This window comes from Mixophyes fleayi, chromosome 8, assembly GCF_038048845.1.
Source record: "Mixophyes fleayi isolate aMixFle1 chromosome 8, aMixFle1.hap1, whole genome shotgun sequence".
Classification (NCBI taxonomy): Eukaryota; Metazoa; Chordata; class Amphibia; order Anura; family Limnodynastidae; genus Mixophyes; species Mixophyes fleayi.
Window position 1 is genome coordinate 90,138,900 of NC_134409.1, and position 18,974 is coordinate 90,157,873.

The 18,974-nt window shown below is 41.7% G+C and overlaps 1 protein-coding gene across 2 annotated transcripts in view; it reads left to right on the plus strand.

Moving 5' to 3' along the window:
• Positions 1–840: 840 nt before the first annotated feature.
• FAM234B (family with sequence similarity 234 member B) overlaps positions 841–18,974 on the plus strand; it is a 52,557-nt gene continuing 34,423 nt past the window's right edge. Inside the window, exon 1 of one of the 2 annotated variants that reach the window (XM_075182871.1) lies at positions 841–894. In XM_075182871.1, coding sequence (XP_075038972.1) covers positions 858–894 — 37 coding nt within the window. In that variant the 5' untranslated portion in view covers positions 841–857. The remainder of the gene's footprint in view (positions 895–18,974) is intronic. The other variant, XM_075182870.1, reaches the window with a different exon arrangement.

The window sequence follows — 18,974 nt, forward strand, 5'->3', positions numbered from 1 at the left end:
TAGTTTCACAACACCTGGAGTGTCACAGGTTAGCCAACACTAAGCTAGCCATTGCTTGAGAAGGAGGTGCACTGTGTAGCCTTTGCACCCCACACAATGACATGGGGTTACACACATCTGCTAACATTCACTTTTCCTATGCAACAAGTATTTTTTTTTTTTTACCATAACATGCTTGTAAAAGTATTTACTGTTTATTTTTAGTTATGCAAATCACAATAATACCTTTTAGCCATTACAAAATGTGTTCATTTATGCCTTTTGTAGCACTATATGTTTACTGAACATACTAATAGCCTAATTTTTTGCATCTTATAAGTACATTTGTATTTTAAATGAACACTACCTTATAGATATCGAGAACGCCATAAAATGTACAGAATGGGAGGAAATATACTGTGCAGTTTGTAAAACAAAAACACAAAAAGAAATTTACGGGAACAGCTATTTTAACCTGCAACTATCACTAGAACATAAGAACAGTTAGTAACTGCTGTCTACAGTCCATGAAAGCAATACGATATCAAAATTGTAACTGTATACTTGCCTAGTTTTTATTGACTATCATTTAACTTCTTGGAGTTTGGCGACCAAGGCACGAGAAACTTACTGCAATTGCACACCAACGTAATATTATACAATACCGAGCTCTAAGAAAGATCCCTAACAATTTGAAGAAGGATCATTTAGATTTATGCAAACAATAGAAAACCTAAACGTCCACTGCACAACCTCGAACTACTGCTCCCAGAACCGTTTGCGCGGCCAAGACTATCTCCATGTTCTTCCTGCATCTACTATGGAACTACAAGCCCCAATACCGCTTGCGGTGCGCATGCGCAGTATATGTGCTAAGTATGGCTACGGTGCTGTCCAGAGCTCTGAAGCTGCCAGGTAAGAGCTGATTGAAATAGCGTTGCTTATCTTGATTTGGACAGCCGGGGGTTATATTATCCGACGTGTTAAGTCATTACGTGTGATGAGCGCTACGGGTTTGGTGAGAAAGTCTAGTTTTCAGGGCATTGATCTGTAAAATAGCTCATTCGCAGGATTTGGAAATGTGCACTAAATAATAAACTATGCATCATATTTGTTTTATGTCAAAAACAACAACAATGCTTGTTTTTATTGGGTTACTATACTGCAAATCCATCTGCCCCCAAATTAATAATACTTGTGACGTACATGATATGCCTCCAAGCAGGGAATCATTTAAAGTCTCTTCCATTGAAAATACCCATCAAGACAAAATATGGGGCTCTACCGGAGGTCCTGATTCTATATTTATATAATGGAGCCATCGTTTTATCTGTTTAATAGAAATACACCTTCCATTACTGATTCCTATGAAAAGTATTGTATTTTAGTAGGTTAAACAGAAATACAGAGTTATGTCTTTCATTAAAATGCTGTTATATTAAGTAATTTACGACTGTCAAATGTTTGGAGCATGTTTTTCTACTTATGATTTTTCAAAGCATTATGTCCAGAGTGAGGTATGTTTTTGATGTGCACAGTTGGCGTTTTCAGTTCTCAGATGTAAAGACAACCTTGCAGCTAAAACTAAATAATATAGGCTTGAATTGCAAAAATAGATTACACACTTACTTTTCTCTAAACTAAACATGCCTGGTACCTTTCAGGAGCCCCCACTGTAAGACTATGGGGCATATTTAATAAAGCACGATAGTGCTTTTAACGGGTCATTAAGGTGTCCTCCTGTCCTCCGCAAATTTATTAAGGGTGCATCGCAGCAGATATCATGGATATCTGCTGCTTTGCATTCCTCTTCGTTTTTGGGAGCAGTCACCATTCAACAGAATGGTGACTGCTCCTGGCCGCAATCTAACAAGTCCCGAAAAAACATTTTTTTCGGGAACTTGTCATGTTAATGTACGCCAGCATTCATCATCGGAATTGAAGAAATCTAATGCTGTCAGCTCTGCTCCGAAGAGCAGAGCTGGACAGCGCATGTGTGGAGGGATCACATGATCCCTCCCTGTCACTCAGCGTGCTCTCTCTGCTCTCTCTGCAACTATCGTTGCAGAGACAGGGAGGGGATCTGTGTGTGCGCATGTCCAGTTCTTGGAACTGGACATGCGCAATTGAAGAGTGAAGAGAAGACCCGGAGACAGCGCTTCCGAAGAGGGGGGTAAGTATGATTTTTTTTTATCACTGAAACAACAGTTTTTCGGAACTGCTGTTTCTGTGCAGGGCTGTACATAAATGTGAGAAATAGTTCAATCCTCATTGCGATAAGGATTGAAAACTACTTTTCACTTTATGTGAATATTGATAAATGTGCCCCTATGTACCCATTGGTTAGAGATGCAGTTTTAGAGGTGTGTACAGTTTTCAATTGCGTTATAATGTGCCAAACTCATTAGAGTTCAAATAAAATATGTAAAATTGCAAATATGTATGGTCTCACTTGGCACACTGGGCAAATTTACAGTATTCCCTGTCTGCAATATTAATAAACAGTGTGTGCCTTGCCAAAAGAGAAACACTGCCTCAACTCATTTTCTTTCTATCTCCATATGAAGTTAGTAGATAAGATTACATATACTTAGCAAAACTCTCATTACACGAAACTTTATACAAATGTTTTCCACTGGTTTCCAACTTTGGATATAGGTGCATGCACATAGTGGTGTTAAAGCAAAATATACTGACATTTTTTTTGCCAAAGAAAAATCACCAAATTGGAATTGTTTGAAATCGCAATCATTTCAGGATAGTGCATGGGCAATAAAAATTGAAATTTGCAGGTATGAACCATGAAGGTAAAATATTTAAGTAAACCTGAGACTGCAGGTCTGTTAAAAAGTAAAGAGTAACTTTCCAGAAAGCTAATTCTTCTCCCACAGCGGTAGATGACCTAAGGCCTTCTACCCACTGGCATTTGTTTTGCATTAAAAAAGCAGGTAAAAAGGGAAACTGAAACGTGTTGGACACGTGGTTGTGGAGTGTGGGTTTACATAAGTTTTGCAGGTCTTTGGATGTCTCTTAGGCTTCCCCAGTAGGGGGTCATTGGGAACAATGATTTACATTTTCATAACGGTTTTCATGCATTTTATTGGCCTTAAAAACACGATTGCAGCATGCTACATTGACTCGAATTGGTATGAAGCTTAATGTGTTCTGATCTAGGAAAAATCTAGACATTCAGTAATATAAAGTTTTTTTGACATCACTTACCTTACCTCTGTGTACAAGTCAACCAATCCTCCTTGTGCATTTCTACAAAGCAAGCCTGCCAGGCTGTCTGTCACTGTGCTGCACTTCTAGAGAAGCACCTGCTCCTAACATTGAAAACACACGATTGAAAGGGATCATAATGGACTTAATTAAGCATAAACACTACAGATATTTTATGTATGACATTCAGCCTAATAATGCACATACTTTTACAGGCAAATGGTGGTTTTACTTACTCTTTAAGGAGCTTCTGCCTACGTATTAAAATATCAGCTGTAAACCAGCTTCTTAGAAAACACAGGCACATTTCTCTAATTAGAAGCCATGACTTCATTGATTTCTTTTTTGCACATGTCACAGCCACAGATCCATCATGCTATATGGAAACAATGCAAGCTAGTAAGTGGTGTGTTTTGTTCATGCACATTCGGTTTCTTGATAACCTTTAAATGCTATGTGATACTCGAACAATGCTGCAAACCAGGTGCATCCTTATATAGCAGCTGTGTCTATTGATGAACTTTTGCAAGATGTGTTCAATGCCACAAGTCAAGAAAAGTGATGAAATATTTTCAAGAATACGACTGGGGATTTAGCTTAATTTGGCTTCCTTCAGGACCATATCTCAATCCCACCATGGGACACATTAGAAGTGGACTCGCCACACTACTCCACCCCCCCCTCAAATAAAATAAAATAAACCTAATAAAGCGTAGCGCTATCTCCGTTGAAGGGCCGGAAAATTCCTACTCTCTTCTCTACTCTTCACAGCATAGGAATAGCCTGCTGAGTTTTGTGGGAGTGGCATTGACTAAGTCCATCTTGCATAGACTCCCAGTAATGTGGGCAATGGAGGGGGCGGTATGGCACAGAGCCTTTTCCTTTTAAGAGAAGAAAACAAATTATTCACTCTGGTAATTGTATAATTCCTGTGAATATACTATCATGTGCATACCTCACAACATTCCCGATTGGAAGATCAGGATAAATTGGGCCACACTCCAGATCTGCCCAATCCACGCATTAACTTGTCAACTCCACTGCTATATCCTGTTAGGAGGTACAACTTTCCAACAGCCATGCTCATTTTTATCTCTTAATATGAGGACTTTTTGTAGGTGTCTTTTTTTTTTAAAAAAAGCCAGTAGCAATATATGCTCTGTTCTGTTAAAATTATGTGCCTTGTCTTCCTGTATCTATCTATAGCAGTGATGGCCAACTAGCGACCATCCTATTCTTCACCTACGGCCCCTAGCTCCCTCCTGCTTTGTCATACTTGCCTGTAGCGATTGTTTAAAAGGCCTGCTGATATGTTATTACAGATAGGTGTTTCTTTGATTTAAGTGTATTGTTTTAATTTATTATTGAGATTAAGGACCCATTGACCTTACACTAATTGTACAGGTAGGTAGTAGTTACAACTTTAATATTTTGTTCTTGCAGAATACAATTTTCCTGTATAAGTTCAATTATATTTACTATTATACATTTGTGTTTTCCAATAACTATATGATCTGTTAGATTTGAATATATTTACAATTTACCATTTTATTTCATTGCCCAGTTGAGTCTTAGTTTGACTGGCCTCCTTATAAAACTAGGCTCTCCTCATGTATAAGTATTTGTGTTGCCATTAGAGGCCGTTTCAGCTTTTCTTTCAACTGCTCTTATTAGATTGAATAATGCAGCTATTGTCTTATGGTCAGAGGGCCTCATATTTCACATAAGGCACATGTAGAAAGAATTTATCTACTGTAAACCTTTGATAAAGGTTTGAATCCTTCATATCCCTCTGAAACTGTACTTTTCTCTAAACTGCTTGTATAGCATCAAAACAGAAAGAAAGTTGTCAGCGCTTATCCTTTAAACTGCGTATCTGTATGTGTCTAGCAAAATAAAAACATGAGGTATTAGTTCATATTTTGATCAAAAGACTTAAGCCTGCATCCCACGTCATATGCAGGTCCTACACTGACCTATATGCTTTAAACACTATTAAAATGCAGTTAAAATCAGATGCACTCACCTCCCAGGTATAGGGGTTTACATCTAGCAAAGGCTGGCTTGTGAGCCACACCCAAATGTGCCTTAAATAGGCTTGATGGACAGCTGCTATGACAAAAAGGCAATATTTTGAAACAAAACCAGAGAAAAATAAGCCTGCGCTCGGTATATCCCACATTATATATGGTACCAGCTGCTTGACAACAAGCCCGCGCTCGGTATATCCCATATTGTATGTGGTACCAGCTGCATGGCAATATAAATGCCCATATATGTATACAAAACAGAGCATCAGACATACAGATATTGGAGTATTTATGAAATTAGTTTGCCATTGATGCCATTGAGTGCTAACTTAAAGGCAGATGGTGCAAATGACCTTTTTTCATTACTGAACACCCTGCAGTTTGGTTGAAATAAAGTGGGGCATAACATTTATGAGTTCAATTAACCATGAGAGTAGGGCCGGATTGGGACTAAAAATCTGCCCTGGCATTTAAGGTACACAGGCCCACCCCAGTTCCAGCAGGAAAGAAAACATGTGCGCCGAACAGGGCGTGACCTCATTGTGTTTTGGGTGTGGCCAACATGGGGCATTGATGCATACATTATAAAGATACATTACATTTATCATTTTAGACAAATTTACAGGCACTACTGTTAGAAGCACACAGCTTTGCCTTCACAAGCAGTACGTTGTGAAGCGGGACATACCTCCCAACTGTCCTTGCAGTCGGACCAAATCCTGACTAAGGGAGACATTAACCCAAATTCAGGACTGCCCCACCAGATTCAGGACAGTTGGCAGACTGTCCTGCTCTCTCCTACCTGTCTTGGTCACTTTCACCACTTGTAGTAGCTGGTTTCTTTAGCTCAGTCTTGATCCTGCAATATTGGATGCCCTATTTTGAAAAAAAAAATGGGTACATGAGATTTAGAAAACTCCCCGGTGTTAAAACAATATCACTCACGTTTTATAATTAGGCCTCCCTCCAGTCCCCACAATAATAATATTCACATTTAATAAGTAGACCTATTTCCCTCCAACCAGTCCCAACATTAAATTCACAGTATACCCATTTACTCAAAACATATTTCCCTCCCTCCAAACAGTTCCAGCAATAAATTAAATAGCATTAAAGTTTAATAAATATAGCCATTTTCCACAACCATCCCAGACAATAAATAATTCATATTCACATTTAATAAATAGCCCTCCTCCCCAAAATCAGCCCGTTATTTAACTGAACTAAACCACCGCAGCATTAAATGAAAGGTTCCTTCACCGCACCTTAAATAATTAGCCCCCATCTACACTCCACCATTAAATAGCATACCTCCCACACTATATTAAGATCCTCCCTTCCCTCACATATTATATTAAAATACTGCAGGCGCACACACAGAGGCACACTATATGAACATGGCTAAATGCACACTATAACAACATGGGGCCACACAGCCACACTATTAGCCACACACACTATTTGCCACACAGCCACACTATTTGCCACACAGCCACACTATTAGCCACACACACTATTTGCCACACAGCCACGCTATTAGCCACACAGACACGCTATTAGCCACACAGACACGCTATTAGCCACACTATTACCCACACAGACACGCTATTACTCACACACACGCTATTAGCCACACAGCCACACTATTAGCCACACAGACACGCTATTACTCACAGCCACGCTATTTTCCACACTATTTGCCACACAGCCACACAGACACGCTATTAGCCACACTATTACCCACACAGACACGCTATTACTCACACACACGCTATTAGCCACACAGCCACACTATTAGCCACACAGACACGCTATTACTCACAGCCACGCTATTTTCCACACTATTTGCCACACAGCCACACTATTTTCCACACTATTAGCCACACAGACACGCTATAAGCCACACACTTTTTGCCACACAGACACACTATTAGCCACACAATTTGCCACACAGACACACTATTAGCCACACACACTATTTGCCACACTATTAGCCACACAATTAGCCACACACACACGCTATTAACCACACACACTATTTGCCACACAGACACACTATTAGCCACACACACTATTAACCACACACACACTATTTGCCACACAGACACGCTATTAGCCACACACACAATTTTCCACACAGACACACTATTAGCCACACAATTTGCCACACAGACACACTATTAGCCACACAATTTTCCACACAGACACGCTATTGGCCACACACACTATTTGCCACACAGACACACTATTAGCCATACAATTTTCCACATTGACACTATTAGCCACACACACTATATGCTACACAGCCACACTAATAGCCCCACACACACTATTTGCCACACAGGCACACTATTAGCCACACACACTATTTGCCACACAGACACACTATTAGCCACACAATAGCCACACAGCCACAAACACTATTTGCTACACAGCCACACTAATAGCCCCCACACAAACTATTTGCCACACAGACATATTACACAAACACACACAGACACTTATCTTACTTCCAGCAGCAGCACTCTGCGCGCTGTCCGGCAGAAGGAGAATCAGTGACAGCCGCCTATGCGAGCAATCACATGGGACAGCACCACGTGACAGGTGCCGTCCCATGTGATTGCTCGCATAGGCGGCAGTCACTGATTCTCCATCCACCGAGCAGCGCGCAGAGTGTTGCTGCTCGGTAGACATGGGGACCGGCCCCTCTGGCATTTGCCAGAAGTGCCAGATGGCCAGTCCGGCCCTGTGTGAGAGTGAAGGGACACTGGGACAGCCTTTACTACACGTAGCAGTTTTGTGTGTGTTTTTCTTTCTTTTTTTTTTCTTTTTTTCTTGTTTACATTTTTTGCGCTGTGTCTAGAAATAAGTTTCTCCACTTTACCCTTTATCTCAATAATAAGTTAAAACATTATATTTACTCAAAGGGAGATACACATATCTGTAATAACACATCAGCAGGCATTTCAACAAGTGTTACAAGTTATAACAAACAAATCACATTAAAGCAAGAAGGAGCTGAGGACTGCAGACGCATGCTACCCTTGAACCCGCCTGTTAACCATCACTGCCTTATCACTTGCATATTCTGAAACACAAATAATCCAATGACTGGTAGTGCTGCTGGTTCTGCAGCAATAGTCAAGACTGGACTTTGGGTGAATGGTCCCTCCCTCCTGCACATTACTTGATCATGCTGGAACACCACTCCTATACTCTTAAGTAAAAGGATTTTACTTATTCATGAACCAAGCTTCTATTTGGCTGTTAATTGCCATGCTGTAAGTCTACTGTGTTCAGGAATTGAATGATGGTTACACAGCACAAGGGATGTAGTGGTCCAGTCTGCGCTTCTGTGGTATAAAGCAATCACAGCATCAGGATTCATTGAAATACCCATCTTCAGTATCTCTATGGCCAATGAAGATAAAAAGAGAATGGTGTTAGGTTCATCTGAATTTCTCTAAACCTTTTAGCCGTTTCTCTAAACCTGCATAGTGGAGGGGTCCTGATCAGCACAGCCAGCAGTTGGGTTGATCTGGTGTTTGTGATAGATGTGATAGAATAGCCAGACATGTATCCTTAAAGTTCTTTTGCAATACAAACTGACTGCATGTATATGTGTCTAATGGTTATACCCTCTTGTCAGTTATTGTGGTTTTATATAATTTAGACTTTCATCTCATATAGGCTGCACTTCCGGCGCCTTCTTCCCGGTTGCCTGGGCAACAACCGGGACGCTTAAGATTCCCTGCCGCCGAACCTGGCCAGCTGTCAAACAGCTGGCCGCGAGCGCGCAGGTCTGTGTAGGGCCAGCCATTCATGGCTGTTTAGACTATTAGGCAGCTGGACACTCTGCTTCTTTATTGTCCAGTAGTGCCATTTATTAATTAAGCAAGTCCTGGGTATACTTTCAGGGCTCTTCCCTGATTGGCTGTGAGTACTACTTAAGGCAGTGAGGACTGAGCCTCACTGCCGGTTATAGCGTCCTGTTTCAGTACTGCTGCCTGCTCCTGTGCTATTTTGGTGTTGAACCTTGGATTGACGTGTATGACCTCAGCCTGTCCCTGGACCCTGAACCATTGCCTGTGACCCTGACATTTTGCCCGTACCCAGACTCTGAACCATTACCTGTGACCCTGACCTTTTGCCTGTACCCGGACTCTGAACCATTGCATGTGACACTGACCTTTGCCTGTACCCGGACTCTGAACCATTGCCTGTGGCCCTGACCTTTTGCCTGTACCCAGACTCTGAACCTTTGCCAGTGATCCAGACCCAGCTTGTACCTGACGTCTCTACCTGTGCTCTGTCCGGTCCGCAGATCTCTGGCCTGTCCCTACTCCGTGTATTGCCTCCTGTACCTGTGTGCTGCCGTGTGAACATAAACTTGTACTTCACTGAGTGTAAGTCCTGGGGCATCCGAGTACCTTTGAGCATAACCAGTCTCAGCGGGAAAGGCAGCTGCTATAGATGAAGACCTCTTCTGCTAGTACTACAAGTTTATGCCGCACTGGTAGCCATAAAAACCCAGCTGCCCCCTGGTCCACCCAGATCAGGTGGGTTTTATCCCTAGTCGACAAGGAGCCGACAATACTAGAAGGGCTATTGATCTAATTGAAATAGCAAACCGGGCCCGGGTCCCTGCTCTGGTGGTGTCTCTTGATGCTGAAAAGGCATTCGACAGGGTCTCATGGCCCTTCATGAGAGCCACCTTGAGCACAATGGGGTTCAGGGGCCGTTTCCTATGCGGTCTAGCGTCCCTCTATCACAATCCCTCAGCTACGGTTCTAGCCAGTGGCGCCGCATCGTCTCCGTTTCGCATTACAAATGGTACTCGACAGGGCTGCCCACTCTCCCCTTTGCTGTTCGCTCTCACGATGAAACCACTGGCGTCACGTATACGCAGGAACCCGACAATTTCTGGAATTCAAATGGGGACGACTAATTATAAGATATCTATGTACGCAGATGATATTCTTCTTACAGTTACCAACCCCATTGCCTCCATCCCATCCCTTCAAAAAGAACTCGATGAGTATGGCGCAGTGTCTAACTTCAAGATCAACATGGACAAATCAGAAATTCTCCCTCTTAATCTACCTCTCCGCCTATTAGATACCCTGAAGAACCAAACAAACTTCTGATGGCAACGAGATAAACTTAAATACCTGGGAATTCACTTAACGACCCATTATAATCAGATATATGCAGCTAACTTCCCCAGGCTTTTAGACTCAATTAAGCGTGATCTTGAAAAATGGGATAAACCTTATATCTCTTGGCTCGGCCGCATGGCGGCGGTAAAAATGAACCTCTTGCCACAAATTCTTTATTTGTTTCAAACTCTACCTGTTCGAGTACCCTCTCTTGCACTACAGACCCTCCAGAAGCAAATAACTAGATTTGTTTGGGCAGGCAAACGACCCCGAGTAAGGGCCTGCACGCTCTTCCGACTAAATTCAGAAGGAGGAGTAGGCCTCCCAAACATCTCCAAATACTATAATGCTGCACACTTGACCCAGCTAGTCTTATTTCACTCTCCATCTTCCACTAGGTTATGGGTTGACATTGAGGCTACCTTTTTGCAATTACTCTCGCCCTATACACTACTTTGGATATCAATCAAACATAGACCACCACTCCCGTTACTCTTATCCACCACCCGTTTCTCCCTCCAGATGTGGGACTACAGTACCCGCACGTTTCAGCTAATAAAAAACTCGGAAGCTATGTTCCCACTGTGGAACAATCCAGCTTTTCCACCAGGGCAACAACACTCCTCTTTTCACCACTGGTCCCGACAAGGTCTAAGATTTATTACTGACATAGCGCCCATGCGGATATTCCCAGAATTTGCGGACTTACAACGACGATATGGCATTCCCCATGACCGTTTCTATCAATACCTTCAGTTGAGACACTTATATCAATCGCTCCCAACGCTCAAGCTTATATACCAACGCACACCTTTAGAAACTTTTTGCAGACGTAAATCCCTTCCTACTGGTTTAATATCTACTTTTTACAGTATCATGGTGGCATTTCGTCAACCTGCCAAAGATCGTTACGAGCTGAAGTGGGAAGAAGAGTTTGGCGTCGAGCTAGAGATAGAGGAATGGGCTAAGATCAGGTCACGAGTCGCTAAGAGCTCTATCTGTGTCCGTACCAAGGAGAACTCGTATAAGCTCTTATATAGATGGTATGTGGTCCCAACCAGCTTGAAGGCCATATATCCTGACTCCTCTAGTCAATGCTGGAGACTATGTGGGCAGGAAGGCTCATTCCAACATGTTTGGTGGTCCTGTCCGAGACTTGTGGAATTCTGGCGGAAGATTCACAATTTAATTAATAGAGTCACCGCAGTAAAACTCCCCCCCCTGCCCCATCATATTCGCTATTGCATAGGCCTATACCGGATGTTAACAAATATACAATGGCGCTCATAGGCCATATACTTAATGCGGCTAAATGCGCAATAGCAGCAAATTGGAAACATCCAGAATCCCCATCGCTGCCTGAAATCATCAATAGAATATGGCAGACATATAGCTGTGAACACATTACAAGCATGCTCAATGACCGTCCCAATAAATTTTGTGCGATTTGGGATCCTTGGTTTGCCTCCTATGGTTCAGAACAACCAAGGCCTGATTAGAATGGAAACTATTGAATATAGAGTTAGAAGATGTTCAATATATGATATATACATGTAATACATCTAGATGCCAGGTCAGGTGCCCCTTTTCCTTACCCCTCTTACCACACTAACATTTCTTCCTTTCCTCCCCCTTTTTCCTCCCCCTCCCCCCCCCCCTGTTCCCTGCTTTCTCTCTTCTCTTTCCTTTTCTATGTTTTTACTTTGATTGACAAAGTTTACATTGTTCTTCTCATTTGCAAGGTACTTGTTGTTTGATCAATGTAACTTAACCTTTACACTGTTTTGAAAACTGAAAAATCTCCTTAATAAAATATGTTTTAAAAAAAACCCAAAAAAAAACCAGCTGCCTTCAGTTTCAGACCTATGGTGATATCTGGCCTGCACTACGATCATGTTCTTAAGGCCAGAAGAGGCAGGATCACAAGCAGAGCCGGATTAACAATAGGGCTAAAGGGGCTATAGCCCAGGGGCCTCGGGTTGATCCTCACAGTACCCTTAGCCCGGGGGCCTCCCTTCCCTTAATTTGGCCCTGATCACAAGTGACATAATTTTGTGGCACACGCTGGGTAAATGTGTCGGACATTGCTTATACATGTTGTGCACTTGTGGTAAAATTTGTCCCACACTGCTGCTACATTGCTGAAATGTGTTGGGTGATGCTGGTACATGCTGGAGCAAGGAAAAATACGCTCCCAACAATTTTATACATCACTCTCTCTACACCACAAGTTTTTTCTTACAGATTTGCCAGCTCCTATTCGGTGGTTCCTAACATTTGGAGAAATTTGTGAAAGTCTGTTGTATATTATAATTTAACTTTTTTTGACACTGCTTGTTACATCCATATTTGTATGTTGAATGGCAAGAATATAACCTCTCTACATAAAGTCAAAGGATTGTTTTTTTGTAAGGATGTAGAAAAAAGCGAAAGATGATAAAAAAAGTAAATAAATACTGCTGCTCACTCTCGGAATGTGGCAACGAGGATTTACTGGGTGATTGTTATGGTAGGGGCCATGAAATAGTGTGTTGTGCCACTAAAGAGGTGTGGTTAGCTGCCATAGGGGTGTGACCAGCACTTCCCCAGTCATAACAGTTTGCTGTAACTACATGACGTTTCATTTCTAGCATTAATTTATATACATATTGTCACGAACGCCCAGCTTGTCCCAGATACAACAATCTGAACAGCTGGCCATGACTGGCGTCACCTTAGTCACTTAGCAATGAACACACTTTTTCTGCCACAACAAAGGACTTGTTATGGTGTCCTTGCATTCACCAAAATCACTTATTAATGTTTCACACTTAAATCACATACGCATGTAGCATGAGCCTCCCTGTAAATTCACAAAGAATCACGGAGAATAGACTAGATTAAATTTATTTAATTTGAAAAATGTTTCCAAGGCTTATTTACAAAAATGAATAACAAGACATACAATATGTTACACAAATGAGTTTCTGAAAATAAATTAGGAAATAAAGTCAGAGTTACTACTTGCTAGTTAAGACCTGGTGTGTGAGGAAGCACAATTGAGGAAAATGGGACATTTTAGTCTTGATAGATCCCTCATGAAAATGCACATGTTATTGTCTAAATCAGAAGATTTTAAACCCTTTTCCACGTAGCTATCACCCCCCACATTTGGAGTTCAGCTGTCAATAAGGACAGATTGATCTCCCAAATGTCACAGGGCTTTTCGAAGGGAGCTAGGGATGTCCTGAGATCAGATTGTTCACAGGGCCTGATTTCCCACCTTTGCTCGTTCTGCTTGGCTAGATAGTTTACAACTTTGGGGCTTCAAACTCCTCCAAGATCCTATCGCTCCCTGGTCTGGCTATTTCAAAGGATTAATGAAACTTGCATAAGTTCAAACTCATGTCATCTAGCAAAGCACATGTTGAGATTACTTTACAAGATTACATACAATATACATTGTCATACATGAATTCAACAGAAAATAACAATCAGTCATTAGATATACTACATAATCATCACACATATATATACACGTTTACATGCTTATTAAACTTAAATTTTACTATTAAATGGCTTTATTAGCCGAGAACTCTTTCATACTAAATTGCTCCCCAGTCGTCCAGCGCCTGCCCCCCCTTCCCAATTCTCCAAAACACAATTCACCACTCTTACAGTTTTCTCCAAGACACTCATCTCCACCCCTTACCCCATTGGCACTCAAAGCATCCCTTGGGAACACAGGAAGAACATACAAACACCACACAGGTATGGTGCCTGCTTGGGATTGAACCATTCATCCCCAGCTCTGTGAGACAACAATGTTAAACGATGTATTGAAAACTTTTTTGACCTATCATCTTCACATTTTCACTGACATCTCCACCTAACATTACACCTAACATTACACAGCAGTTTCCCATGTTGTATAAAGACATTGACACTTCACAATATAATAGTATATAGAGCAGTGGTAGGCACCAGACGGCCCTGCATGCATCCACGTGACCACCCCCGGCTGCTCCCGATCTTATTCTCTGCTTTGACAGAGCGGGTAACAAGGCAGATACGGGACCGCTCACTCTGCATAACGTAGGAAGGAATAGTGCAGTTTGCTCTCTCTCCTTCCTATGCAGTGATTCCCCGGTCAGCACACACAGGAGACAGGAGGAGGTGGAGGCAGTGCAAGGTGCTCTCCCTCATTCCCCTGTGCGTGTCAGGATTTCCCAGGTATGACCACGGAGAGAGTGTAAGTGGTTATAATGACTTTATTAAGACACACAGATGACAAGGTAACTTGATTGCAGTTCAGTATACAGATGAGAAACAACAGGTAGCTTCAGCATACAGCGTGGAACTACAAGTACAATGGTTGTTGATGTGGAAGTCCAGTACACAGATAACAGCAGAAGTAGATTTCAGCAAGCAGCGTGGAACTAGAAGTACCAGGTATAATGGTTGTTGATGTGGAAGTCCAGTACACAGATAACAGCAGTAGTAGATTTCAGCAAGCAGCGTGGAACTAGAAGTACCAGGTATAATGGTTGTTGATGTGGAAGTCCAGTACACAGATAACAGCAGTGTAGACAGAAGCTGAGCATAGGGAATGCTCACAGGAGTGACCGGATGATCTGGCCCAGACTGTTTGAAGCAGGCAGGTTTGTATAGGCCTCATGCAGCTGAAACCACTCCCAGTGATCAAGGAAAATAATCAAAGTAGCACAGTGGCCCCTTTGGTGGGCAGTGGGACTACAAGTAGAATACATAACAAATCCAATAAAGTCACTGCAGAATGCAAATCGTGACAGTGCGCCCCTTTTGAAGGTTGGAGGGGCACTCCTGCGGCCCTCAAAGAACACAGGGTTGTCCATCACTGATTTGGAGGGACAGAGAGCATCACAGGAAGGCAGTAAACAAAACCAGCAATATCCTACCAGTATCTGAACATTGCCTAGAAATGTTTTTCGCATGCAATACTGAACATAATATACTTCCCTAAACCATTAAAAATGCTTGTGTATGAGACGCACCAAAAATAAAACCACTGCCAATTATGACAGGATAGGAAAATTATACTCTGCTATAATGAAGGAATAATCCATGATTGGGCTGCAAAAGAGTGCAAACCATACTGAAGCTCACATGGCAGAATAGCAAATGTGTTTGTATTTTTTCTCTGTCAAAACAAATGTTAAAAAAAGTCTTATGACCTGGCTGTGTGTATAGGTGTATGTACATCTGACGTAAACTCTGTGCAAGCTACTGATGCAGAGATGGATCCATCTTGCGATATGTATGCTTATGGGCCTCAATACTCTATTTTTACATGCAGCTTTTAGAGTTTACTTTTTGGACACACATCCCCTATGTCTGCAAGTTACAGATGTTAGGAACTTAGTCTATTCTTCCGAAGGTGCATTGGTGGAGTTGGTGTTCAGGAGATACAAGCTGTTTTGTTGTAGGACACATGATGGTGTACAGTTTATTTGTTTGTTTTTTTGTGAGAGCACAGTCTGGTGTGTCCTGTTTATTTTCTGGGTGTGTTGCTTTTTCTCTTTGTGGGTCTAATTGGTGTGGAGGGTTTTTATAATACTCGGGGTAGGGGCCTGTATCTGTGTCCAAATATAGTATAGCAATAGCTGAGCAATACCCTTGCTGCAATGGAGCCCTACGAGGAAAGAAGAGCCGAGTATCGGCACAGCTTAGAGTTAATGTCTCACACCAACATTGCTACATTTAATAGCACTAAATTGAAACACAAAGCATAACAAATATTTAACACACTAACATCCGGAATAACGTACAGAGTAACACAATAGTTTTACTGGATGTTGATGTTTATGATGCTGTTGGATAGGCCATATATACAGCTGGCAGGAAGCTTGGGTACTCAAAATTCTTTTTGATAGCAACTAAACTAGAGGCAACTAGACTCTAGCAGGTAACAGGTCACACATTAGGGGGGCTCATGCTGGATTCCCTAATGTACTGCCATGCCATAAGTCACCCAGTGCTGTTGGTACTGGAAAAATTTCTTTGTTAGTTCTGGCTATTCCCAGTCTCAGCTTCTCTTGTGATCACAGCCACCCCTATTCCTCTGTCACCAAGTTTTTAAAACCCCCAGAAACCCACCCTCCCAGTGAAAATTATTCTTATTAGTTTGTGTGAGATCGCATAACGAAACTATCAAATAATCAGTGTAGGAACATAGTTGGATAACATATTCATTTTTCATTGTGGTGTACATCCAACTGGGATAGGAATGGTTATCTGTCAAGTCCGGTAACATAATGAAGGTGTTTACTAAGAACAGTTGTTGGGTACAGTGAATAGTCTTTACCAGGTGGGTTTGACTGTTATGACATGCCCGATAAGGTGTCTAGGGGGCATATAGATGGCGCATTTTCCTTCTTTTGTCTTCATGACAGTCATTAAAAGTGGTTTAATCCCTTGGGGCAGTGCACTAGATTCTTTTCTCAATCATCAGGAAGGGGGTACAAAAAGCTGGACTATGATACAAGTAGCAAACTAATATAACCCATTGTTACAACTTGTATAAGAACCATAAGTACTTCTGCTTCTTATCTCTGTAAATAAAAGGATAAGCAGTATTTAGTTCTGAGTCTGTTTTAATTTTGTTTTCTTTTAATTTTGCTTCTTATCACCAACAAGGGTAACAAAGTAAATTTCTGACCAATGAAATAAGATAAGATAGATGTTTAATAACTACTAAGGTTGGTTACCCACTGGGGTTTAAATGCTACCTCTGACTTGCATTTTTAATGAGTGCACAGAGCAATCAAATGCATGTAAAAGTAAAACTCATTCCATTCTACGTGTCTATATCTATTCACATTAATACTTGTGTCTGTTTCCGGCGGTTTCTTTTGGACACTGCTTGTTATAAAACCTCATTGAAATGAATGGGGCATAGACATGAACGGAGTTGTACAGCACCGGTAATTATTTGGTAGAATAGTGAACAGATGCATAGTGATGCGGTTTCGGTGCATCTGTCTTAAGTTGTGCCTTTACCAATACTATATAAATACCTGTTGTGCACATTAACACTAGTAATATGATTTTAGAATGCAATGGTGAAAAAGGATGCTAATTAGAGATGTTCACTGACCCCCGTGTTTTTGTTTTGGATCTATATTAACTTTGTGTTTGGTAAAACTGCACTCGCGTGTTTTGGTTTTGGATCTATATATTTTTCGTTCCTACATTGTTATTAACCTCAATAACATTAATTTACAGCCATTTACAGTCAATTTTGACCACCTCACAGGTCATAATATTATTTTCATCCACTTTTAGCCAAAGACTACAACAAGCTAATTGGATACTAAGTGACAGAACTATGGCACAAACACACGTCGGTTTAAATCACATGTAGGAAACATTGCCACATAGCAGTGGCAGAAAAGAAAAGTGGTGCAAATTGTAATTGTCCTGGGCACTCCCACCCACCCTTATGTCGGATTGACATAATGATTGAAGGGCAGCAGACTAGAGAAAGTTATAAAGTCGACAATATAATGACATCAACATCATTATTAGGTCAACAATAGAAATGTAGACAGTATTAATTAGGTTGACAATTCAAATGTAGACAGTATTGTCCCTAACTCTAACCCTGTCCCTATCCCTGTCTAAACATATCCCTAGCCCTATAATAAAACTGTCCACCATGTAAATTGGCGACCTAATAATACATCGGAATTGTCGACTGTTACAGAAGCTGATAGACCAAGGCTTAAATGTCAAATGTGCAAGATGGAATTGTCCTTGGTAATATGTTAAAATGGATCTCACGGTCACTAGGAGTCTCGACCCAGAATCTACCAATGGTTGACTTTACCCACCAGAGGCGCGGAGTCTAACACAGCGGCTGGTCTTCTCCAGGAACTCCCGCAAGGAACTATGGGTTTTAGCGGCTTCCACAGTGCAGGTCTCGGCCCTCTGGAGAGTATGGTAGAGTTTACCGGATTACAGCTATACAAGATGGTGGTTAGATGCTAGCCCGAGCTAGGTTGTAGGAGAGGCTCTGAAGTATCAGGAAAGTCACTGGAGAATAGAGACTGTTCTGGGGTCAGTGGATGATATGCACAAAAACGAGAATGCTTCAGAAGATGGCAGGTATTACCACTTGGCGTGGAGTATATATATCAGATGACCGGTGCCGGAGCAAGCAACACTAGAGGTGTACTACAGCTGATAAGTATGCTACCAATATGGAAATAAGGCATTCCAGATGGCAGTTCAGAGGTAGATAGCATGGAGATGAACTGCGGCTGACAGATATTACCACTGACGTAGAGATGAGATATCAGATGACAGATGCAGAGGTAAGTAATGCTGGAAATGTACTGCGTCTGGTAAGCATTAACACTGACGTGGAGAAGTGCTTATCCAGACGGCAGGTACAATAGCGGGTAACAAAGGAATGCACTGAGGTAGAGCGCGGTATTACCACTAATGCAGAGATAAAGTATACAGGTTGCAGGTACGATACCAGGTAACGTGGAGATGTCTGTGACTGACAGGTGCAGTAGCGGGTACACTGGAAATGTACTTCGGCTGACAGGTAACACGATCC